The 25,658-nt window shown below is 43.9% G+C and overlaps 2 protein-coding genes and 1 non-coding gene across 16 annotated transcripts in view; 1 reads left to right on the top strand and 2 right to left on the bottom strand.

The window, feature by feature from the left end:
• The window catches only part of TEAD4 (TEA domain transcription factor 4), a 70,477-nt gene extending 68,354 nt beyond the window's left edge, over nt 1-2,123 (bottom strand). For 5 of the 9 annotated variants that reach the window (XR_009617508.3, XM_060658685.3, XM_060658686.3 and 2 more), the window contains exon 1: nt 1,164-1,419. Coding sequence is in view for 4 of the 9 variants with exons in the window: in XM_060658685.3 (XP_060514668.1) it covers nt 1,164-1,305 (142 nt within the window). In the remaining 5 variants the exon portion in view is untranslated. The other 4 variants (XM_078450170.2, XM_060658687.3, XM_078450169.2 and 1 more) reach the window with 4 other exon arrangements.
• Nucleotides 2,124-12,242: 10,119 nt separating this feature from the next.
• Nucleotides 12,243-25,658, bottom strand: part of TULP3 (TUB like protein 3) — a 67,298-nt gene continuing 53,882 nt past the window's right edge. For 5 of the 6 annotated variants that reach the window (XM_060658715.3, XM_060658714.3, XM_060658718.3 and 2 more), the window contains exons 5-12: nt 24,597-24,668; nt 22,930-23,057; nt 22,113-22,310; nt 19,629-19,741; nt 18,993-19,107; nt 16,364-16,462; nt 15,791-15,962; nt 12,243-14,868 (exon numbers count right to left, since the gene is read on the bottom strand). In XM_060658715.3, coding sequence (XP_060514698.1) covers nt 14,735-14,868; nt 15,791-15,962; nt 16,364-16,462; nt 18,993-19,107; nt 19,629-19,741; nt 22,113-22,310; nt 22,930-23,057; nt 24,597-24,668 — 1,031 coding nt within the window. In that variant the 3' untranslated portion in view covers nt 12,243-14,734. The remainder of the gene's footprint in view (nt 14,869-15,790; nt 15,963-16,363; nt 16,463-18,992; nt 19,108-19,628; nt 19,742-22,112; nt 22,311-22,929; nt 23,058-24,596; nt 24,669-25,658) is intronic. The other variant, XM_060658717.3, reaches the window with a different exon arrangement.
• Nucleotides 13,835-13,907, top strand: TRNAK-UUU (transfer RNA lysine (anticodon UUU)). The gene has a single exon. It is a non-coding gene; the product is annotated as a tRNA-Lys (tRNA).

Raw genomic sequence — 25,658 nt, 5'->3', positions numbered from 1 at the left:
CTCCCACCTCTAAGATATTTCAAATGGGTAAATCCCAACTGGAGTTGGGGGGGGGGGGGGGGGGGAAGCAAAGCATAAAGGAAGGGGTGGGGAAACTGAGACACCCAGAAGGGTCTTCCCTAGCAAGTCAACTAGCAAGTCAGAGGCAGCCCTTCCCTCCCGGGTTGGTACCAAAGCATGCCTGCAGTTACCCCTCTCCCTTCCCACAGCCAAGTGCAGAGTGGTCTAGCAAGTTGTAAAGAACTAGGATTCTTCCATCTGACTGCTGGGGAGCTCCAAGGAGAGGTGGACCAGCAGAAAGTAGTTCAGGCTGGTACACATCCATTCTTCTTTGTCCTTGGGGCCAACTTGAAAAGCAGGGGCTACACACCCTTCAAGATTCAAAACGGTTTCCTCGGGGGGGGGGGGGGGGGCGGGGAATCCTCCCCCACGAACATCCCCAGTTCTGTCAACAACCTGTCCCATCAGGGAAAGACAAAGATCTCCACTTCCTTTAGCCTTCTACCATCTTGCTCTGTGAAGTGTTTCAGGCAAGAACAGCACCCACTCTCCCTCAGAAAGACAGCTGCCTGGAAGAGGCGGGTGTGCACAGCTTCCTTCCAGCTCTGCCCAGTCCAGGGCGCATGCAGCCCGCGGACCGCACTCCCGAGCACCACGGTCCAATTATCCCTGCACACCTCACCAGAGACAAACTCTCTTGCCCACGGCCATGCAGGGAGGAAGTCATGCCCAGAACCAACATCCTCGCAGAAAAATACACACGCAGAGACGTAGCATTGCACAAGGGCTCAGAGACACTCAGACTTCCAGATAGGCAGCACTGCTCTCAAGTGTAAATACACTCACGTTCAACACAAACAAGGTGAGTCACATGTGAACAGATATCACCCTCACCTACACCCAAACCTAGGGAGACGGGACAGTCAGGCGGTCACATGAAATCATCCGACAGCCACCGTGTGTGCCCGGAATCCCCTCTCCACACGTGTGCACGGAGGCTGTGTCCCTGGGAAACGTGCGCTTCGGGTCTGGGAGTTCTCCTCCCTGGAGCTAGTCCCCACCACAGAATACAACAGGCTTCTCAAGTCCCGAGGAGCTGGGGACCCTGCGGAGGGCTCTCCTCTTTCGCAAAGCCTCAGCACTTAAACCGGCCAATACACTACCTCCAGGGCTCGCTCTTCCAAGTCGGAAAAGGGCCCGGCAGAAAAGAGGCATGGGTGCTGGGTCTCTCCGACCGCCGCTGCTCTCGGTTCTGCTTCTGGGCCTTTCGGCTTCCGGGACCCCCTTCCCGCGAGCCCCGAGCATCCACCCCCGGCCCGGCCAGAGGTCCGCGCCGCCTCCACGTGCCGGGAGAGCTCCTCACGCACCGCCGACGCCGGCCCTCGGGCGAGGTCCTGGAGTCCCCGCGCCGCGCCGCAGCCTTACCGGTCCCAAGGTGCGGGGAAGGGGGGGGCGGAGGCGCTAAGCCGGCTCCACGGGGTCCGCAGCGCGCGCCAACTCCTCGCCGAGGTCCCGAGGGCGGCGACGGCGCTGCGGGACGACAGGGGTCAGCGCGCGCGGCCCCGCGGCGGCCCGGGCCACCGGCCGGGCAGGGAGGAGGGCGGGCGGCCGCCGGAGCCCACCCCGCGCCGGCCCGCACGCGCTTCGCCGCCGCCGGGGGGCTGGCGCGCCGAGCCGAGCTGAGCCGAGCGGAGCGGAGCGCGCCGAGGGAGGAGTTTTCCCAGAATGGGACTGACGGGAAAGCACGGGAGCTCCCTATTCCTGGAGGAGTGAGTCAACGGGCGAGAGGAAGGCAGCTCGGGGGCCGGCGGCGGAAGGGAGGGCAGCGGGGGCGCGGGCCGGGCCGGGAGGTCCGGGGCGGGAAGGGCGAGGGGGGGAAGAAAAGAGCGGCGGCGCACGCGGCTGAGGGGGCCGGCGGGGCGGAGGGGTGGGGGCGCGCGGCGGGGCGGCGGCGGGGCGGGCGCCACTCACCTGGGGGACGCGGCCGCGGGCGGCGGGAGCCGGGAGCTCGGGCCCTGCCCGCCCCCTGGCCTGGAGTTTGAAAGGAGGAAGCCTGGAATGTGCGGAATGAGGGCTGGTATGAGATGCGCGCAGCTGAGGGAGGGAGGGACCCGGAGGGAGGGGCGGCCCTGCCCCCGGCCCCTCGGGGAGGAGACTGGGGGGGGGGGGGGGAGGGGGGAGCCGGGCGGGGGCGGGGCCGGCGGAGGAGGGGAGGGGCGCGCGCGGCGGGGCGGCCGGACTGCTGCGGCGCGGACCCCTCCGCTGGGACCCGGCCTCCGCTGGGACCCGGCCTCCGCTGGGACCCGGCCTCCGCCGCTCCCCCGCACCCAGACTTTCCCTTGGATCTCTCCGCTGCGACTCTGTTCCTCCTCCCCGAGCCCCCCGGTTCCTGCCTTTCCTGGCCGAGTCTCCGACTGACTTTCCCAGGAGCTGAAAACCTTCCCCGTAACCGGGATGGGGGGGGTCCTGTAGGTGGCCCCGCCACCCTCGGCGTCCCCGGTTGCCGGCTGGCGCCTCTCCGCACAAGTCCCTGGGAGGCCGGGGGAGGGGCGGGCGCCCGACGCGCAGGAAGGGCTGCTCCCTTCCCCGCGGCTCCCACCAAAGGACACTCGCCCCGGGGAACCAGGAAGCAGGAACTCCCGGGCTGTAGTCCCAGATCCGCCGCCAATGCCCCCACGCGCGCTCTCCCTTGCATTGGTCCTTTCGGTCGTTGTCCCGTGGCCCCGGCAGATCTGTCACTACCAAGAGCAAAGCACATGGGGAGAGGATATTCGATGTGAAGTACGTGTGGTGCGAGGAGCCACCTTTTGGGCTCAGTAACTGAATGAATCTTTATCCAACATGTATTATGTGGCCACCAGATGCTGTGAGAACAAAAATGAAAATACGACTTAAGCACCTGCCCTCGAAGAGCTTATAATTTAGCTGAGAAGACTCCATATATAGAAGAGCATTACCACAAAGTGGGAGTCTGGGTTTGAAACAAACATGCCAGATAGTTTAGTCTCTTGTTGGGGAGAAGGGTACTGGAAACGCGTTGGGCTCCTGTTTGGCATTGGTTTAAGGCAGTGTGTTATCACATACCTCTGTCACTCACCTTGTTGGAAGGTTGAAACCAAAGGACTTTTGGCTTTTTCCAAAAATCAGATCACTGGGGATCTGATCACTGGGGAACATTATCACTTAAGCTTGTATTGCAGTGTTTGCCCAGATCTTATCTCCCTTACCAAATAGAAACTTCTTTGAAGACAGAGTGAATGTCTGATTTATCTTATCTTTCACCCAGCACCAGTTTGGTGCCTGGGATAGATAAGCACATAATAAATGTTTAATAAGTGGAAACAAACAAAAAGCTACCACGGGGGAGATTGAAAAGAAAGTGCTACAAATGCCGAAGTTGTTTCCAAGAGAGGTGTTCCAGAGGTGTTTTGAACAATGAAAGCTTGGCAGGACTAAGTATCCAGCCTCACAGGATGAAGACTTTGAAGGAAGCAGCTAAGCAGCTCTCATTTGGTTCCATAAATTCTGGTATGCTTATTAAGTAATGAGTCACATCACGGCTTGGTCACACCTCATATGTTTAAAAAGACTGCCATACAAGACAGTATTAGGCACCAAGGGAAGTACAAACTGTAAACACTGGCTCTCTAATGGAATAATTATTTGTTGAATGTCTATTGACTTTGAGCACCATGCTAAGTGCAGATTCAGGTCCCTGCCCTCAAGAAGTTCACAGTCCAGGTAAGAAGGCAATTATACAGAGCTCAATGGAAGCCCAAGGGAAGGAACAGTGAATTCCAAGTTATAGATGTTACATTTGCTCCAGCTCTTAAAGGGCAAATGAGAACGTACCAACTCGAGGGTGGAAAACCCACAAAGGTATAGGAGCACGTACACACGGGGTGTTTAGGAAAACTGGTGTGCTGGAGGAAGAGGTTACAAATAAGTGGGTGCCAGGTTGTGAAGATCATTATATACCATGCTGAAGAGTTTGGGCATCAGAAAGGCCCTTTAGACAAAGGTGTGACACGATCAGTACCATTAGAAAGACCCCTCTGGCAACAGTGTCTGGCCGGATTGGAGAGTCAAGATACCCTAACCTCAGGCAGTGCTCCTGAGTTTAAGGATGAGGGAAAGGCTCTTAGAAACAGCCCAGAGGCAAAATCAACAAGAATTGGTAACTAGGCTGGCTGTGAGGGTGAGAGAGGAAACCAGAATCACTAAGCTTTGTCAACTGAACAATTGGTGGTTCCATTCACTGAGATAACAATTCAAACACAAGAAGAAATAGGTTAGTTGGGAGCTGAGTCCAGCCAAGGTTCAGAGGGTTTAGAGGAAGACAGGACAGAGTCCAGAATGGAGACAATAAAGCAACCTTGGAGTATCACATCCAACCCAGATTGCTGAGAGGAAATTCAGAGCTCAGACTGGCTTATTCCCCCCAAATCTTAACTATCCAAGACCCTAAGTGATCCAGGCTGGAATAGTGTGCCTTCAGGACCTCAGCCTCCTGGTCCACACCCTTACAGGCTAGGGAGCTCTGTGTCTTCAGGAATCCCACTTCCCAAGCTTTTGTGGTCCCTTTAGGTAGAAGAAAGTTCTCAGACATGGAAATTCCGAAGATTCAAGACTAGCAGTGATTTTACATACATGCCCTGCCCTTACCAAGGGTATGTACATTTCTTAAGGGACAGGACCCTCTTTCACTGACCCTCAGGAATGAACCTGTTGGTGGAAGTATTGCATCTGTCTGGATCAAGCTAGAAGAGATACATGTGACTCCCCTCAAATGACACCATATAATCCACAGCTCACCTCACTTCTTAGCAATCCAGGCCACTCTACCTGGTCCTACAAATGGCTCTCACCCAGGGCTTGATGTTCAGTAGCACAGAAAGAGGAGGGCAGGGGTGTGGTCAGAGCTGGTTTTCACGTGGGAAGGCTATTTGTGTTGTCTGTACTCCAAAATTATAGTAAAAAATTTTATTAATTACTATTATCACATGTTGTTTGGTATTATTTCCACTCCTTTAATAAATTTTGTTTTTCCAACCCACATGGTCATGGTTAAACAAATTATCTATATGTGTTAAACAAATTCAACCACATCTATGTGATGGAATTCTTTTCAGTTATTAATAACAAGATTTTTAAAAATAATCCAGACAAACATTGGTCATGATATAATGAATGGAAACATGGATTCTAAGAGCAGTATATGTGGGATGATCCTGTCTTTGAAAACTAAATTGAAAAGTGTTGGAGAATGACGGGTTAAAGGTAAACAGGATCTTTTTTTAATTTTCTCATTTTTATTCTTTATTTTTTTTTTAACATTTTTAATTTATTTTTGGGACAGAGAGAGACAGAGCATGAATGGGGGAGGGGCAGAGAGAGAGGGATACACAGAATCGGAAACAGGCTCCAGGCTCCGAGCCATCAGCCCAGAGCCCGACGCGGGGCTCGAACTCACGGACCGCGAGATAGTGACCTGGCTGAAGTCGGACGCTTAACCGACTGCGCCACCCAGGCGCCCCTATTCTTTATTTTTTTTACTGAAGAAGACTTGACACACAATGTTACATCAGTTTCAAGCATTTTTTTATTTTCTTCTTTATTCTTCTATATTTTATTTTCTTTATTCTTCTTTCTTCTATATACAACAAATTTTATAATCAGGGAGAAAAATGTGACTAGAACCCTTCCCTAACTTCTCCACATCTTTTTTTAAAAAAACACCCACTACTGGATTTAATGGCCTCATAAGAAGTTGACCAGGAAAAGATTGTTCCCGCGCCTTTAGGTAAGAGGCATCTCTACTGTTTTTCGGATATCTTCAAAGCATACCCTCGCCCCCCTTCAACACTATCACGTGGCTGACCCCTACCGTGGTTGTGGTATCCATGACTCAGGTTCCTTTTCTTTTTTCACTTCTCCATATTACACATCTATTTGCTTTCCCTGAAGAAGACTTTTCATTCCATATCAGCTGGACTGCATCTTGTGTTTTGGAGAACAAAGCAGACCTTTAGCAAAGGTGTTTGGAGTCTTTCTCTTTCAATAGAATAAAAGTAGCCTATAATTTGATAAACATAATATTCGTTGCTATCTCTTGTCAAAGAGAAATGTGGAAGAGAATGGACTCTGGGTCTATCTAGGAAACAATGTACACTTATGGGCTGAATTGTGCCTCCCCCAGACTCGCATGTTGAAGCCCTAATCCCCAGGATTCAAAATGTGAGTGGTTTGGAGATAATGTCTTTAAAGAGGTGATTAAGTTAAAAAGAAGTCTTTAGGGTGGGCCCTAATCCCATCTGACTGGTGTCCTTATGAGAAGAGAGATTAGGAAGGACAAAGACAATGCACAGAGGGGGACCACGTGCAGACACAAGATGAAGATAGCCAACTGTAGGCCAAGGGCAGAGACCTCAGGAAAAACCAAACATGCCAACCTCTTGATCTTTGTCTCCTAGCCTCCCTCCCAAACCTCGAGGAATAAATTTCTGTTTAAGCCACCCAGTCTGTGGTATTTTGCTATGGCAGTCTTGGCAAACCAATACAGTGTATTTACAGACCAAAACAAACCATTGGTTCCCAGAGACCAGAGGTTGGGGCCTTCCCCACCCAATTCTCAAGTGAGAGTGTTTCTCTGAGGTTCCCAAGGGATCTTTAGGATCAGATATCCAAAACTTCCAGGAAAAAAAAAAATCAAAAGGAAAGAAAAGCTTTCTCCAGTGTTATTCAGCTAAAATTTTCATTTTTGGTAGCTATTGATTCAGTATCTTGAAATGAAAGTTAACATAAGTCATGTCTTATAACCTTACCCAGGGAGCTAAATAATCTGGGTTCAACAGCTGAGGCATATCCTGATTGTGACCTTGGGCATACTTAGACCAGGAGCCTCGGTGTCCTCGTCACTCATGTTTTCACTCCACATTTATTGAACATGGATGATGTCCTTGGCACTGTGCTAGGTAAGCACTAAGGAGAAACAGAGGAAAGTTCATCATCCCTCCAGATGCTGACAGTCTAACGAGGGAGGTACAAGAGGAGCAACTTCCACATGGCAAAAAGGTAGAGTGACCTTTAGACCTGAGGTTGAGATTTCTGTGCACCCGTGCTCTCCAACAGAACTTTCTGCAACAGTGAAGTGTTCTTTATGTGCCCTGTCTAATGGGGTGGTCACTAGCCACTTGCGGCCACTGAGAACTTGAAATGTAGCTAGTCTGACCGAAGAACCGACTTTTATTTTGATTATGTTAAATTTGAATAACTGAACAGCACAAGTGGCTATGGTGTTGGCCAGCATAGCCATGGACCACCCTCAAGGAGATGCTCAGCAAGCAGTCAGGGGACACTTGCAGAGCAAAGGGGAGAATTCAAGGCTGTGGGAGGCACCAAGTATAAAGGGGTAACGTTGTGGTAGTTACTGAGTATGGGGAGTGAAAAAGAAGAAGATTACAATAGGTAACATGGTCCCTGGAACACTGCTTGTATTCAAAACACGTTGATAAAATTTCTTTTTTCACCTCCTCCCCTGATAAAATTTCTTAATGTGCAAATTGTCCATGTATAGGGGATTAGTTGAAAACACTGTGGTACTTCCCACAGTGAAATACTGTGGTGCACAAACAAGTATAAGGCCTGCATTTACTGATCTGGAATTATCTCCAGTGTAAGTAAAAAAAAGCAAGCTATCGAACTGAGTATATAGTATGCTACCTTTTGTGCACAAAGATTGGGGAATTACAAATGCGGGGTTTTAAAAAAAATTTTTTAATGTTCATTTATTTTTGGGAGAGAGAGAGCATAAGCAGTGAACGGGCAGAGAGAGAGAGAGGGAGACACAGAATCTGAAGCAGGCTCCAGGCTCTGAGCTGTCAGCACAGAGCCTGACACAGGGCTTGAACTCATGAGCTGTGAGATCAGGACTTGAGCCGAAGTCGGATGCTCAACCAACTGAGCCACCCAGGCACCCACAAATGCATTTATTTTTGCATAAAGATACACTAGAGGGAAATTAAAAATAGTTAACTACAGGAGGAAGTCAGGGCAAGGGAAAAAGGGGACAGATATGGGAAGAGGCTTTAATTGTAATTTTTATTTTTTTTAACTATAGTGTTTAAAGTTTCTTTTGGACCATATGAAATTATTAATATTTAAAATTTGTGTCTCTATGTATCTGATATAGAATATAAAATTGACTAAGGACAAAATCAGGACATGTTTTTTAAGGTCCTATTTCTATCATATGTATGTATTTTGTCCTTAAGTGTATTTGTGCCCTAGAAATTGCATATTCACCTCATTTTTCTTAATTTTATTTTTTATTTTTTTTTAATTTACATCCAAATTAGTTAGTATATAGTGCAACAATGATTTCAGGAGTAGATTCCTTAGTACCCCTTACCCATTTAGCCCGTCCCCCCTCCTATAACCCCTCCCATAACCCTCAGTTTGTTCTCCATATTTATGAGTCTCTTCTGTTTTGTCCCCCTCCCTGTTTTTATATTATTTGTGTTTCCCTTCCCTTACGTTCATATGTTTTCTCTCTTAAAGTCCTCATATGAGTGAAGTCATATGATTTTTGTCTTTCTCTGACTAATTTCACTTAGCATAATACCCTCCAGTTCCATCCATGTAGTTGCGAATGGCAAGATTTCATTCTTTTTGATTGCCGAGTAATACTCCATTGTATGTATATACCACATCTTCTTTATCCATTCATCCCTCGATGGACATTTGGGCTCTTTCCATACTTTGGCTATTGTGGATAGTGCTGCTATAAACATGGGGGTGCATGTGTCCCTTTGAAACAGCCCACCTGTATCCCGTGGATAAATGCCTAGTAGTGCAATTGCTGGGTCGTAGGCTAGTTCTATTTTTGGTTTCTTGAGGAACCTACATACTGTTTTCCAGAGTGGCTGCACCAGCTTGCATTCCCATTACCTCATTTTTAAAATCTTAATCTAAATCCTAGCCCTCCTCTACCTGCCACTCTCTCTCGGACCATTCTTCCTCCCTAGTCTTACCGTCCCCAGACTACAGAATAAAGAGAACTACTGGATTATTCTTTGAATCTTTGAAAATCATGATAAGGGACAGAATCTAGGTAGATAGTAAGTACTTAACTAGATGTTAACACTCTGAGGCTTGAAAACCTCTATATTAAACGAAAATGTTTGATAAAAGGTGGTAATAGGCCAGAAAAAAACCCACTCCCACATGGGCCCCTGCCACCTTTGCGCTTTCTGGGGCTTATTCTTTTCTTGCCCTCCAGATGCCTGGGCCATAGCCCTAGAAGGTAACATGCAAAGGAGCTTGGGCCCGATGGACCAAAAGACTAGGCAGAGCTGTAAAAAACGTTGGAGGCCCATTGCATATTTGAAGTGTTTCCAAAATTTCCATTAACATCAGGGTTTTTTGTTTGTTTGTTTGTTTGCCTAGGCTGTTCCTTCAAGTAGAAATGGAGAGATGGGTACAAAGAAAGGAATGTAAGGTAGGATCAGGGCTGAGACTTGAACCTGGATGTTTAGTTTCCCAGTTAAACTGTGTTTTTCTTTCCTCTCCTCATAGTCCCTAGAAAACCATCTATAGTCTATGATGCATAGACTATATGCAATCTATGAGTGCATATAAACCATTTTGTATAACTGCATGGCTAGCAGAATTATCTGGAATGTATTGCTCCACTTTGAAAGGATATTAATAGAAGTGATATTGATACTTATGTGCCAAATCCTGGGCATTTAAAAAAATTTTTTTTTACACTTATTCATTTTTGAGAGACAAAGAGAGACAGAGCACAAGCAGGGGAGGGGCAGAGAGAGAGGGAGACACAGAATCTGAAGCAGGCTCCAGGTTCTGAGCTGTCAGCACAGAGCCTGACATGGGGCTCAAACTCACAAACCGCGAGATCATGACCTGAGCTTAAGTCAGAGGCTTAACTGACTGAACCACCCAGGCACCGCCCCGCCCGCCCCACCCTGCTCCTGGGCATTTTACCTGGAATACCTCTACGGCTTCTAAACTCCAGAAATATTACTGTTCTCAAACGTTTAAAAGACTCACACCGTATCACAAGGGTGCTTAGTAAATATGTGGTAATAGGGACTAGTCGTTACGGTCACTGAGCCCTTTGTAACTTCCTCTTCTGGATTACAGAATCAGTTTTAGTCATTTTAATGTACTTGTAATGTACATCCCTAGTCAGTAGGTGGTGCCATGAACCCATCTGTGGTTTAAGGCTTGCCTAAGTTCTGAGCATCAATGGCAAATCCTCCATTTATTGTGGTTTCCCTGGCTTTTGGTGGATGAGAAGAGTGTGTGAGACTTTTAAGGAATGTACATTGACCAGGATAGCTAGGTGAAAAGCAGGAAGAAGAGGCAAAACAATCCATTATGCAATTGGTCAAGAAATGTGTCTGAGGGGGTGGGACAGGATCTGGCCAGTCCTTGGCAAGCCCCTAGCTGGGAAGATGAAAGGAGGGCTATAGATGGGAGTAAAGCAGCTATTAGACATATGGCATGAGTACACAGGCAGGAGCCATTCTATCTAGAGGGGGATCTGGAGGCTGAGGGAAAGGGCAACTTGCAACACCCCAGGTTTTCTCAGTGGAGCAAGATGTCTCCAGTGGTTAGGGAAAAGCAGTTCTGAGGTTTTGCACGTCCTTAGCATCCGACCCTGTCTCTCCCACATCATGTACCCCTGCCATTTCAGAGTCTCTCACCAAAGACACATTGAGAATCTCCCCTCTCCAGTTCCTTAGTTTAAGCATCCATGGTCCTTTCCTGGGGTATCCGGCACTCCTCTCAGAAGTATCATCAGCTACGAAAGGCATAAAGCTGTCCATGAGGTAACCAGAGTTCAATTCAAAACACAAGTAGATGGACCTCCACACTGTTACCAGATGAGTGGGGAGAACCATACGCAAGAATCGAAGATCATATCAAAATCTCTCAATCTATAGATGAGGAAAGGGGCACATGGCAAATTATTGGCAGAAAGGGGGCCAGAACCCTGGGATTTGGCCTCAATCAAACCATCCCTTCATTTCTGTACCTGTAATGCTATCTAAAGGAAGTGAATTGATGCTAGTTGTGTGATCTACTAAACTTCTGATTAAAAAGAACCTTTTGGGGGCACCTGGGTGGCTCAGTCAGTTAAGTGTCCAACTTCAGCTCAGGTCATGATCTCGTAGTTTGTGAGTTTGAGCCCTGCTTTGGGCCCTGTGCTGACAGTGAGGACCCTGCTTGGGATTCTCTCTCTCTTCCTCTCTCTCTCTCTAAATAAATACAACTTAAGAAAAAAGAACCTTTTAAAGGCCTGTTTTAGATTTTTAAAAAACACTTGCTAATATCTTTCATGTCAGTGACCATTGATATTATTCCTGGTCACTGAAAAGTACACAAAATTGTGTCACAAATGATGTTTAGCTAGCCACGCACTTTAACCAAAAAGAACCACGTGAAAAAGAAAAACCAAGCTCTAAGAATTAAATTCTGACTCCAGCTCTCCTCCTAATTTTTAGGCACTTCCTGCTTCCTTCCACATGACTCATTTTCACTATGACACTGATAAGTGCAGGAAGGCCTGGTAAAGATTTGTGAGCACATTTTTTTTTCAAATTGTCTCTATAAGGTGGCTCTAAAATGTGAACATGCAGAGGCAAGAGATAGGGTCTATTTCGGTTTTAGATATTTAATTTGTTTTGCTGCTGAATCAGTAAGCAGTACCAATGAAGAAGATCCAGGAGGCCGACTGGTGCAGGTTATCTACAACAATATAAAATCCCACCCTTCTGTGGCCCCCTCTTTGTTCAGTTCTTGGCCCCATCATGTATCTAGAAAATTCTTGGCGTCATGAATATGATGAGTCTAGACAGTCTCTAGAATACAAACTTCTGAGTCTGCAGACTCCTGCTGTCCTGGGATGAGCTGATTTACATGATGAAAATGATTATTACAGGGGCGCCTGGGTGGCTCAGTTGGTTAAGCATCCAAATCTTGATCTCGGCTCAGGTCAAGATCTCACAGTTTGTGGGATCGAGCTCCACATCAGGTTCTGGGCTGAGTGTGGAACCTGCTTGGGAATCTCTGTCTCCCTCGCTCTCTGCCTCTCCCCCACCCATGCCTTCTCTCTCAAAATAAATAAACTTAAAAAAAAAAGAAAATGATCATTACAGAACATGACTGCAAGAACTCTGTAAGGGATAGGACTTTGCAAAGAAGACGATGACACATTTTTATATAAATTATCTTTATTTCTGTAGCATACAAAAGGTATAAATATGATTTATGTAAAACCAATCAGCTGCACGCTTAAGCAGAAAGTACAAGGAGCTGGGGGATAGATGTCTCTGAGCTGAACAGAGAGGAGGAAGCAGGATTAGATCCAGTAGTCCCATCAGGCTCCCTTTCCCCAGACACTGTCATATACGCAACCGGAGAGAAGTGAACAGCTTTCTGTTTTCAACAAGGGTTGATCGGACAGTCCATCAGGACGGTGGTGCCAGAGGCCTGAAGGGCTTTAGGGCACTTCTATGAATGAGGCACTTGATAGGAAGCATGCCTGAGATGGAAACCAGCCATGTCAAAACCAAGCAGATAGGATTTGCCAGCAGGGGATGAGTAAAGAGTCTTTTCATCTCCCACATCTCTTTCCTTCCCATTGCTATTTGATGTGGAGCAAGGAACAACAGGAAGTGGGGACGAAAAGGAAGTCCACAGAAAGGAAATATGATGGACCAACAGCCACTGATCCCTTGCCCCACGCTGGCCAACAGCTCAGTGCACACTGGGAGTTGAACAATGCTGAATGTAGAACTCACAAAGTTCTTGGATTCTCAAGATTCAGATGCATTCTAAGACTGGTGAACTAGTAGCAAGCAGAGTCATATGGTTTGTTGGGAGGTGCTAACAATCTGAAAGACTTGGCAAAACTCTTATGATCTGTGAGGAAAAGTGACAGGAGTGTGATCTCTACCAATGAGCCAGGCTTTAGGGAGCTGATAATATTTAGGTTAAGAAGAGAGGCCCAAAGCTCCACCTAACAAGGTCCACAGAGCTCAGAGTCAGCTAGCTGGTCCTCACCAAAGCCTCCCTGCCACCTCTCTCCACAATGACAACAAGTTTCGAAATATAAAGTTCTCTTACTTCTTACATGGTCTATAGGTGTGTGTGTCCCTTTATACTAATGGCTCCATGTAATAGAGCTGTAGGAAGCACTCCTGGATTGGAAATGAAGGCAACTGTCAAATCACCCTGTCTTAACTAGACTAAGTCACCCCTAGACTTTATGCTTTCAGCCTAAACTGAAATTAAGACAACTGCATACGTTTCTCACATCCCTGATCACAACAAGTTTGGCCACAGCCACTTTGAGATTGCTGCTGGCCGACCTACTCTGAGGGAAGAAAGGGAAGAGGGGGACTGTGACATCAGTGCCTTCCAAGCCCCAGGGGGAAAGTAAGCTAGCCCCACCAAAGAAATACCACACTCCCTCTGATAAAGGCAGTGCAATGCCCGATTTATTTCCTAGTGAGCAGAACTTCTTCCCATAGGGAGGGTAAAGTGGCTGGCACTGGCTTCCCCCATGGGTACTTCAGGTAGGACAGCAGAATTAAGCCACCTGTGTGGACTCAAAATGATCACTAATGGGGGGTTTTCCCAGTTCTGAGGGTAAATGATGCTCTGGAAACGACTGTCACCAAAACAAGGTAAAAGGAAGGCTTACTTAATAACAACAAAAGGTAAAATAAAAAATTTTTTAACCCCCACGTTGGGCATAATACTTACTTGAAAAAAATTTTTTTTAAATAAATTTTTAAGGGGTACCTGGCTGGCTTAGTCGGTAGAGCATGTGACTTTTGATCTCAGGGTCATGAGTTTAAGCCTCACGTTGGGCGTAAAACTTACTTAAAAAATAAAAAATAGAAAAATAAAAAACAGGTAAAAGCTATATGGATGTAGCCTTTTCAGATCCAATTTATGGGACCGTTGCTTCCCAGAGATATGCATTTCCCACTCATATGTTGTCATGACCACGGGCCCATTCTGGAAGATGCCCAGGTAACTTACAGAAATATACCTGGAGCAGGGGTCAGCAAACTATGGCCCACAGGCCAAATCTGGCCTGCTGCCTGTTTTTGTTAATGATGTTTCAGTGGAACACAGCTGCACTCATTCGTTTATGAGCTGGCCATGCCTGTGTTTGCAATACAACAACAGAGCTGAGCAGCTGTGAGAGCCTCTCTGACCATTTACAAAAACAGTTTGCAGACTGAAGACCGAAGGCAATTTAGGGAACTATCCCACTCAGGAAAGGTCTTCAAGAAAAAAGACCCAAGTATTTACTCATTAGAACCTGATTCTAGCTGTACATTTCCAAGCACAGGAAATCGGACCCTTGAGGGCACAGAATCTGTTGGGCAATAACTTCCGGAGTCGCCAATGTGCCCTGAACAAGAAGCTCTCTGTGCTTTGAACAATCTGTCCCCCACGTTAAGCTGTGATCCCTGACCAGGTCCGTGAAACCCAGAGAAGTTGGGTGCATGTGTACATATACGCATGTGTATGCACATGTACCTATGTACACATGCACACGTGTATGTACACATACATACATACAGGGATTACTCCCAAAGGGGCAGGCAGTCACTCTTCAGTCCTGGGGCAAAAGCAAAGGAAGTGACTCAAAGCTGTGAGTGAGAAAACTCAGCCCTTTTTCTTTCTCTTATTCACATGCTAGCTTGCTGTCAAAGCTGGAAAGTCCAATGGCAAAGGCCTGAAGTGCACACAGTGGGTAGTTGTAGTCCAGGGTGAACACATCGTCTGCCACACGTCCAAACTGCATGACTATGTAGTCAGCTAGGAAAAGAAAGAAATTAGGACATTAGAAAATAGTGGGGCTGTACTGGGGAAAAGCCTATGAAAGATACAGGGAAAAAAATCCTTCAGATCGATCAGTTAATCACCAAGTCTCTTTAAAATGGGAAACTTTGAGAAGGATGGAAAGAGGCATTGACAAGAGTATCTGCTAACCATGAGCCAAGCTTCTATTACTATTCCTCTCAAATACAGAGAGCAGGAGACCACTCATGACTAGCATGACAGGACAAGAGGAGGGAACAGTACAAGCTCCAAGGACCAGAGTTTGAATGAGGGTCATTTGCATCTGCTTCCCAAACAGTGGTTCAGAAGTTTTACTCTAAAGGGCTGCCTGGGTGGCTCCGTCGGTTAAGCATCTTCTGACTGTTGATTTCAGCTCGGGTCATGACCTCAAGGTTCATGAGATTGAGCCCCACACAGGACTCCAAGCTGTCAGCACGCAGAGCCTGCTTGAGATTCTCTCTTGTGCGCTCTCTCTCAAAAATAAACATTTTTTTTAAAAAAGAAGTTTTATTTTAAACTACACTTCAATCTTTCCAAAGAAATCATTTCTTTCTTAAATAATTTTCCCCTGGGGGTGTGTGGGGGGGCACCTGGGTGGCTCAGGCGGTTGAGCAACCAACTTTAGCTGAAGTCATGATCTCATGGGTTGTGAGTTTTGAGCCCTGCATCAGGCTTGCTGCTGTCAGTACGGAGCCCACTTCAGATCCTCTGTCTCCCCTCTCTCTCTGCCCCTCCCCAGCTCATGCTATTTCTCTCAAAAATAAATAAACATTTAACTAATAATAACAATAATTCTCCCCTGGGCAGAACTTCCTGTCAATGATAGGAAGTGCTCATTTCCCCACCGTGTAAGGGCATCTTTCCTCCTATTCCCGCCCAACCCTTCCTGCAGGCTCACGGTCATTCTCGTGGACTATCTGAAAGTTCTTCACAGATGCCTGAGTGACCCGGCCGTGGAAGTTCAGGACATAAGACTGTGTGTCGTCATTCCAGACTGGGGACTTGTTGTGCAGTTCAATCAAGTTTTCCATGGTTTTGTTCTGCCATTTGGAAAGCAAGCTCTCGTGGTCCTGTTTGAAGAGAAAAATCACTGCTTTGTACTGAGAACCACAGGAAATCATTCACTTTCAGCTCTGTGAAGTAAAAGGTAGAGTAGGAGAGTATTTCCTCCATTGCAGAAAGGGTACAACAGAAACAAAGAAAGCCCACAGTGAAGGCAGCTTTTAAAAATTGTGGTAGATTATCTAGCATCGCTCTTGGCAGACCAAGCGGTTTCAAATCAACCGCTTTCGCAATTCTGCTGCAACGGCCCTCATCCTGAGGTTCGGGACTGATCACTCTCGTGAAGAACGGTATGAGCCACACTCCACTTTGGGATTCTGTAAGAATCAATACTTTTTTGTAGTGATCTCATCTGTACTGTATTCTTGTCTTTGAGGTTCCTTTGTTGATTAAATACGTTCTTACTTACATTTCGTGGCCGAAATGGGATCCGTTCATGATTCATATTCATTCCTGGAATGATCACAGACATTTTCCTAGGACCTTTAAATCCAAGTACATTTGTTTCCTGGAAGACAGAATAAGGCAGGAATTTGAAAACGGAAAGGAAAAACACATGACTTTCTTGGGCATGTAAAATGTCCAGTGATGATGTCAAAAACACTAAAAACTATTTTATTACTTTACTGTAGGTGAACAAAGAGACAGAGAGTCAAAACAAGGAAGGTAATACTGTACCTCCTTTTAAACCTAATTTGAACACTTGAATTTAAAACAGATTCTATTGGCTTAAAACTTTATTCTCTTTACTCTTAAGTGAAACTTGAGACAACTGTGAGCACTTTCCAATTTTGTCCTCAACACAGGGGCGCCTGGGTGGCTCAGTCAGTTAAATGTCTGACTCTTGATTTCAGCTCCGCTTATAATCTCACAGTAGTGAGATCCAGTGCAGAGCCAGCTAGGGATTCTCTCTCCCCCTCTCTCTCTGCCCCTCCCTCATTCATGAGCACATGGTCTCTCTCAAAATAAATAAATAAACTTAAAAAAACTAACTTTGGGGGCGCCTGAGTGGCTCAGTCAGTTAAGCATCCGGCCTTTGGTTTCAGCTAAGGTCATGATGTCACAGTTGTGAGTTCAGGCCCCACATCAAGCTCTGTGCTGACAGTACAGAGCCTGTTTGGAATTCTCTCTCTCTGCCCCTAACCCACTTGCTCTCTCAAAATAAATAAATAAACTAAAAAATATTTTATTTTTTAATTTTGTCATCATCAATAAATATTTATTTCCCAATGAGGACATATGATATACAATGAGAATTACAGCTTAAATTATATAGGGAATGTACCAGGAAGTAAAAACTTCAAATGCCTGTATCCACATTAGGAATATAATCAGTGGTATTGTAATAGCCATATATTCAGGACAGATGGTAGCCACATTTGTTGTGAACACAGCATAATGTATAAACTTGTCAATCACTAAGTTGTATACCTGAAATTAATGTAACATTATGTGTCACCTATATAAATAAAAAATAATGATCATAATACTATACTGTACATTTGAAAGTTGCTAAGAGAGTAGATCTTAAAAGTTCTTATAAGAAAAACAGCTGTAACCATGCGTGGTGATGGATATTAACTAAACTTAATAACTAAACTTATTAACTGAATGTGATGATCATTTTGCAATATATACATATATATAAAATCATTACATTATACATATGAAACTAATATGCCAATTAGACCTCAATTAAAAAAAAAAACAACAAACCTAGGAGCACCTGGGTGGCTGTGGGTACAGCCTGCTTGGGATTCTTTCTCTCTCCCTCTAACTCTCTCTCCTGCTTTCTCTCTAAACACATACTTTCTCTCTAAAATAAATAAAATGAAAACTAAAAATGAAAAAAAAAAAAAAACCTAAAAAACCTTAAATGCCTGTCAGGCCAGGCAGATTATATATGAATAAAATAAGCACATTAAAAAGGTAAATATATACGCTTGTATGTATACCTATACATATATACATGTACACGTGTACATATATATGGAAGTTATGCATAGTTAAAACATGTAATGGAGAAATGAAACTAGGAGAAAAAAAACTATACATTATAAAAATATTAAGTTAGCCATTTAATTTCACAACATTTCATGGGAAATGATGAGATTAATTCCAATTTATGAAAAAGTTGTGACTTTGGGATCAAAGCAACAGGTTAAGTCAGGTTAATTGCTTCTTATTTTCTTTTACTCAATGACTTTTGAGTGCTTACCATGCACCGGGCCCTGTGCTAGTGGGGATGTAGCAGAGAATAAGAGTTTACAAGAGAAGGTTCGTGTGGCACAAGCAGTAACAAGTATAATGTGTGAGTTACTAGAGGAAGCACGGGGGCCATGGGGATGTATACATACAAAGGTCAACTCTATCAAATGTTCAGAAAAGACTTCTCCGATGGCATCAGTTGGTTAGACAAAGGACAAGGAGGGGGAAAGGAGAGGCTCTAGGGTAAGGAAAGATCACATGGTGCAGCAAGGCAATGACAGGGGGCTGTTATGTCTCCCATTATGGGAACAGGACAGGGCCAGGGCCATTAGAAGAGTCTGGAGGAAAGGCCAAAGCATTAGGGCTTTTTTCTGTATGCAGTGGGTAGTAACTAAATGCTGTGAAGCAAGAGAACCACAGGATTTACTGGCACTGTATTTTAGAAAAGATCCATCTGGCAGCAGTATAGAGTGAATCAGGGAAACTAAAAGTAAAGAGAGATCAGTTTCCACTTTGTTGTAACCTCTGGCCAGTGGGTAAGAGATAATAAAGGACTGAATTAATACAATGGCATTAGGAAATAAAAGAGCAGACAAGAAATGTTTTTAAAAAATTAAAAACAACCAAACTTGGTAATTCATAAATAATTAAAATGAATATACAGAAAAAACGATACCAGCAACAGAAAAAAGGGGGATCATAGAGATAGAAACAAGCTTGGGAGGGAAGATAGTGAGTTCAGTATTGGTTAGGTTTAAAGGGCCAGCAGGACACCCAGGAGATTAAGGAAAAGACTCAGGAAAAGAGTGTGTTCTGAGACTGGCACGTACGTAACAGATGGCTGCCAGCTCCTGCCGGGTATAGGCCTTCTCTACCAGACCCTGGGCCTTGGCTGGGCTGACACCGTGATCGTAAACTGTAAACTTGGTCCCCATGAGGTTGGATCTAGAATCAAGAGGAAAAAGTCGCCATTAATGATCTATATTTTTGCTCCTACACAAATACAAATCTAGGACAGGTATGTAACAGAGTGGAAGTCCATTTGCCTGTTCTCCAAATGTTCATCACTACTTTTTCAAAGATCACTCATTAAATAAGGAAGGGACTTAGATTTTCTGTTAACTTTTATGTTTTTTTAAGATTACAACATAAGTACATGCTCATTGCAAAGAAGATATGGATTGTTTTGGGTCACCTGGGTGTCTCAGTCTCTTGAGTGTCCGACTTTGGCTCATGTCACAATCTCACAGTTCATTGAGTTCGAGCCCTGCATCAGGCTCTCTGCTGTCAGCTCAGAGCCTGCTTGGGATCCTCTGTCCCCTCTCTCTCTGCCCCTCCCCTGCTCATACTCTCTCTCAAAAATGAATAAACATTTAAAAAAAAAAAAAAGAAAAAAGAAATTGTTCTAAAACAACAGGAATAAAAGTATCAGAAAGAATAGATCAGTAAAACAAGGCTGCACTCACCTGAGTTTGCCAATGTAACTTTCCCCTTCACGAGATAAATCTGTTGGATCAGTGGAGATAAGATAGTTGGATGTTTTGCTCTTTTTCCGCTTTCTACCTGCAAGAAGAAATATCTGGAAAAAGAAAAAAATGTCAGTCAAAAATGTCAAGAGAACCACCGTGGCTTATTCCTTTTTTTTTTTTTAAGTTTATTTATTTTTGAGAGAGAGACAGCATGAGTGGGGAAGGGGCAGGGAGAGAGGGAGACAGAGGATTCCAAGCAGGCTCCGCGTTGTCAGCACCAAACCTGATGCAGGGCTCGAGCTCACGAACCATGAGATCCTGACCTGGGCTGAAGTCAGGCACTTAACCGACTGAGCCACCCAGGTGCCCCATCCCATCCTTCTAATTCTTTAATGCAGCTGCTTTCCTCATATTCCTTTTTGTATCTTCAGTGATATGAATACTGTCGTATTTATGCATCCTTCCTAAATCCCACTAGACTTGGACAACGACAGGGAAGCAGGAGAATGGCAGTAGCTAAGGAAGGGACTTTGAAATCAGACACAGGTTTGAGTCTGGCTCTGCCACGTATTAGTGTGACTTGAGGCAGGTATGTCACTCTCTATGCCCCAGTTACTCATCTATGAAGCAGGGATAAGAAATCCTATCTCACAAGATTGTGATAAGGATTATAGGAGATATTATATACATGAAGCATTTAGCACATGCCTGGTACAGCATAAACAATAAATAGTGGTTATAACAACAATGATATAAATCATCATCTCATTTCTGTGCTGTTAAAATCATCCACTTAGACCTGGCAGCAGCAATACAAAATACATTGTTCATTAGCAAGTATTAAATTGCCTCAAATTTGTATTTAAAGTAAATTAGAATTCCTAAAGTGAGAAATAAGACATTTCACTTGCATGTTGTTCCGTATTTCCACTTCCTCCTATCCCCTAAAGCTTGCTCTTTCTTCCACAATGTCATGTTCTACCATAATTAAAATAAAAACCAAAGAGCACACAGTAACACCCTCCCCCTGCCAAAAAGTTGGATAGAGGTGCAAATAATTACATTCAAATATTCTCCTCTACTTTCTTATATTCTGGATAAAACTTTTTTCTTTGGGGTGGAACAGATTTTGCCTATGAGACTATGAGCTCTTTCTTTGAAGACAGAACACAGCACCTGGGAGTTAGGAAGTACAATCTGCTTCCAGATGACTTAGTCTGTTACCAGTGCTGTTCCTCTATCCTAAGGCCCTTCAACAATCTATTCCCACAACATTCTTCCCCTCTATTTCAAGGTTTGTCTTAAGAATCAATTCTTAGGGTGGCTAAAATGAACAAATCAGGAGACTATAGATGCTGGAGAGGATGTGAAGAAATGGGAACCCTCTTGCACTGTTGCTGGGAATGCAAACTGGAAAACAGTGTGGAGGTTCCTCAAAAAATTAAAAATAGATCTACCCTATGACCCAGCAATAGCACCGCTAGGAATTTACCCAAGGGATAGAGGAGTCCTGATGCATAGGGGCACATGTACCCCAATGTTTATAGCAGCACTCTCAACAATAGCCAAATTATGGAAAGAGCCTAAATGTCCATCAACTGATGAATGGATAAAGAAATTATGGTTTATATACACAATGGAATACTACCTGGCAATGAGAAAGAATGAAATATGGCCTTTTGTAGCAACATGGATGGAACTGGAGAGTGTTATGCTAAGTGAAATAAGTCATACAGAGAAAGACAGATACCATATGTTTTCACTCTTATGTGGATCCTGAGAAACTTAACAGAAGACCATGGGGGAGAAGAAGGAAAAAAAAAATTAGAGAGGGAGGGAGGCAAACCATAAGAGACTCTTAAAAACTGAGAATAAACAGGGTTGATGGAGGGTGGGAGGGAGGAGAAAGTGAGTGATGGGCATTGAGGAGGGCACCTGTTGGGATGAGCACTGGGTGTTGTATGGAAACCAATTTGACAATAAATTTCATATTTAAAAAACAAAGAATCAATTCTCAGGGTGCCCAGGTGGCTAAGTAGATTGAGCGTCCAGCTCTTGGTTTTGGCTCAGGTCATGATCCTGGAGTCGTGGGATTGAGCCCATGTCAGGCTCTGTGCTGAGTGTGGAGTCTGCTTGGGATTCTCTCTCTCTCTCTCTCTCTCTCTCTCTCTCTCTCACTCTCCCCCCACCCCCGTCCCTCTCTCCCACACTCACTCTCCCAAATAAATAAAAGAAAAATATTTAAAAAAAATGTTTTTAGCGTTTTATTTATTTTTTGAGACAGCGTGAGTGGGGGAGGGGCAGAAAGAGAGGGGGACAGAGGATCCAAAGTGGGCTCCATGCTGACAGGCTGACAGCACCAAGTCTAATGCGGGACTCTGAGATCAGGACCTGAGCCAAAGTCATTCACTTAACCAACTAAGCCACCCAGGCACCCCTAAACAAACAAAAAAAAAATTTTAAAAGAATCATTTCTCATACCTTCCGATTTTCATCTTTTTCCAAGTGCATATAGTAAGTGGGGAAGAGACCCCGATCCATTCCTTTTTTATCCCTGGTTATCCGACACTTTACTGTAATACCCCGAGGGGCAGGACTATATGCAAAGTCCTCCAAATTCTCCACTTCTCCCAGCTGGTTATCACTTTGTTGGGCTGCAGTACCATAAGCTCCTGTATCCTGAAAGAACAGCCACATGTGAGCGATAGAGGTTGGATCAGAAAACTTGTTATTCTTATCAAGAAACAACATACAAAATAATTTAGTGACTTATCCCTATGTCTCTAGTCTTCTGACAAAATAAAGGGAAACTCTGAGAAGTGAAATAGGCATATGAATATTGGGAATAATGAAGGAGCCAAGTACAAAAGTGGGATATAACTTCACAATAGCTGGCTTGAAACACAAGAAATTTAGGGGGGGGGTCATGAACTTTAAGACTAAATTTGAGCTTAAATCTTTTGAAAGAGGGGCACCTGGGTGGCTCAGTTGGTTAAACATCTGACAGGCTCAGGTCATGATCTCATGGTTCATAAGTTCAAGCCCCGCATCAGGCTCTCCACTCTTAGCACAGAGCCCACTTTGAGTCCTTTGTCCCTCCCCTTCTCTGCCCCTCCCCTTCTCTGCCCTTTTCCTACACGCGCATGTGCATGCACTCTCTCTTTCTCTCTCTCAAAAATAAAACATTTTTAAAAATCTTTTGAAGGAACCCTCATTCAGTAATCCTGTTTAAATATTAGAGATGCATTTGGGAAATAGTTAAATAAGTTCCAAAGGAAGAAGTTTCAGAACTACGTACTGTGGTTGATTTCTGGCTGGATGCAGAATTGGGTCTCTCTGCATCTGAATATGGCGAATGACATAATTTCTTTCCTTCTTCTTCCCCATCAGTCTCCTCTTCATCAAAGTTCAAACTACCTGAGATACCTGGAAGAAAGGAAGAACTGTCAAAACTGCCAACACTGGTTTAAAAACTAAATCTTCAAACCAAAATAATTTTAATTTTCTTGCTTAAAACATCCCAGCTATTCTGACTTAAAATGTAGCTATTTTATCCAAATTTTGACAGCTCTTTCTTCATATTCTCACTCAGATCTATCCCTTGTTTTCCGTTTCCACTGTTGTCATGTATCTGATACAGAATTAATATCCAGAATACATAAAGCACTCCTACAACAATAGCAAAATAAACAACCCAATTCAGAAATAGGTAAAGAACATGAATAGACATTTCTTCAAAGAAGATATGTAAGTGGCCAATAAGCCCATGAAAAGATGCTCACTGCTAAGTGAAATATGCCATCACAAAAGGACAAATATTAAAAAAAAAAGGACAAATATTTTATGATTCCACTTATATGAGAAATCTAGAGTAGTCAAACTCATAGAGACAGAAAGTAGAATAGTGGTTACCTGGGATGCAGGGCATAGAAGAATGGGGAGTTATTATTTAATGATATAGAGTTTTATGGGAAGATGAAAAAGTTCTGGAGATGGATGGTGGTGATAGTTGCACAACAATGTGACTGTACTTAATGTCACTGACCTGTACACTTAAAAATGGGTAAAATAATAAATTTTATGTTATGTGTATTTTGCCACAGTTTTAAAAATTCAATGATCTAGGGGCACCTGTGTGGCTCAGTTGGTTAAGCGTCCGACTTCAGCTCAGGTCATGATCTCGCAGTTTGTGAGTTCAAGCCCTGCGTTGGGCTCTGTGCTGACAGCTCAGAGCCTGGAGCCTGCTTCAGATTCTGTGTCTCCCTCTCTCCCTGCCCCTCTCCTGCTTGCCCTCTGTCTCTCTCTCAAAAATAAATAAACTTAAAAAATTAAAATATAAATAAAAAATATATAAATAAATAGTCTATTGTTCTCTACTACACCAGTTACTTTTTCGTTTTCCAGAATTTTGTTCATCTCTAAGTCTAGTTAACTAATTTGAGTTGGGAATGTTTGAAATGCCTTAGATTTATGAAGCATCTTTTTTTAATTTTAATTTTTTAATTTAATTTAATTTTTTGTTAAGATGAAATTTATTGTCAAATTGGTTTCCATACAACAGTCAGTGCTCATCCCAACAGGTGCCCTCCTCAATACCCCTCACCCACCCTCCCCTCCCTCCCACCCCCCCATCAACCCTCAGTTTTTCTCTGTTTTTAAGAGTGTCTTATGTTTTGGCTCCCTCCCTCTCTAACTTTTTTTTTTTCTTCCTCTCCCCCATGGTCTTCAGTTAAGTTTCTCAGGATCCACATAAGAGTGAAAACACATGGTATCTGTCTTTCTCTGTATGACTTATTTCACTTAGCATCACACTCTTCAGTTCCATCCACGTTGCTACAAAAGGCCATATTTCATTCTTTCTCTTTGCCACGTAGTATCCCATTTATTTTTATTTTTTTATGAAGCATCTTTTATGAAAAATTAAAAATTATTTGATTAAAAACTATTTTCTCATTTTATCCTCACATTTATATGAGTTCAAAGAGGAGATACTGGTAGTCTTTCTTGTTTTGTTTCTTGTTTGTTTATGGATCATATCTAGGGAGGAACACAGACATAAAATAAAGTGTGATGTGTGTTGTCAGAGAAGTATAGTACTCAAATTTATATGTGATAATATCAGGCTGAGGAAGAATCATTTGCCCAAGAGAAAGACGCAGAGCCAAGACTGAAACTAAATTCCCTTTTCTCTTTAGGATAAAGGTATCCCTCATATCCAAATTATGAATTTACAAGTAGACTTAAAAATAAGCAGTGTGGCTTTTTTCTCAAACCACTTCTGCTTACATTCAACCATCTCAGAGGACGGACAACTATGATCTATTCAGTTTGCATTATGACTTTCAGTGGCATGTTGAATAAAAGTGGTGAGAGTGGATATCCTTGTCTTGTTCCTGACCTTAGGGGAAAAGCTCTCAGTTTTTCCCCATTAAAGATGATGTTAGCTATAGGTTTTTCATATATGGCCTTTATTAAGTTTAGGTATGTTCCCTCTAAACCTACTTTGTTGAGAGTTTTTATCATGTTGAGAGTTTACTGCATCTATTGAAATGATCATATGGTTCTTATTGTTTCTCTTATTGATGTGATGTGGATTGATTTGCAAATATTGAGCCACCCTTGCAACCTAGGAATAAATTCCACTTGATTGTGGTGGATAATTTTTTAAGGTGTTGTTGGATTTGGTTTGCTAGTATTTTGTTGAGGATCTTTGCACCCATGTTCATTGGAGATACTGGCCTGTAGTTTTCTTTTTTCGTGATATCTTTATCTGGTTTTGGAACCAGGGTAATGCTGGTCTCATAGAATGAATTTGTAAGTCTTCCTTCCTCTTCTATTTTTTGGAATAGTTCGAGAAGAATAGGCATTAACTCTTCTTTAAATGTTTGGTAGAATTCGCTTCTGAAACCATCTGGTCCTGGACTTTTGTTTGTTGGGGAGTTTTTTTAAATTACTGATTCTATTTATTTTCTGGTAACCAATCTGTTCAAATTTTCTATTTCTTCCTGTTTCAGTTTTGGTAGGTTA

Source organism: Panthera onca, chromosome B4 (genome assembly GCF_046562875.1).
Source record: "Panthera onca isolate mPanOnc1 chromosome B4, mPanOnc1 haplotype 2, whole genome shotgun sequence".
NCBI classification, from domain to species: Eukaryota; Metazoa; Chordata; class Mammalia; order Carnivora; family Felidae; genus Panthera; species Panthera onca.
The sequence above is the reverse complement of the archived record's forward strand: the minus strand, read 5'-3'. Positions and strand labels throughout refer to the sequence as shown.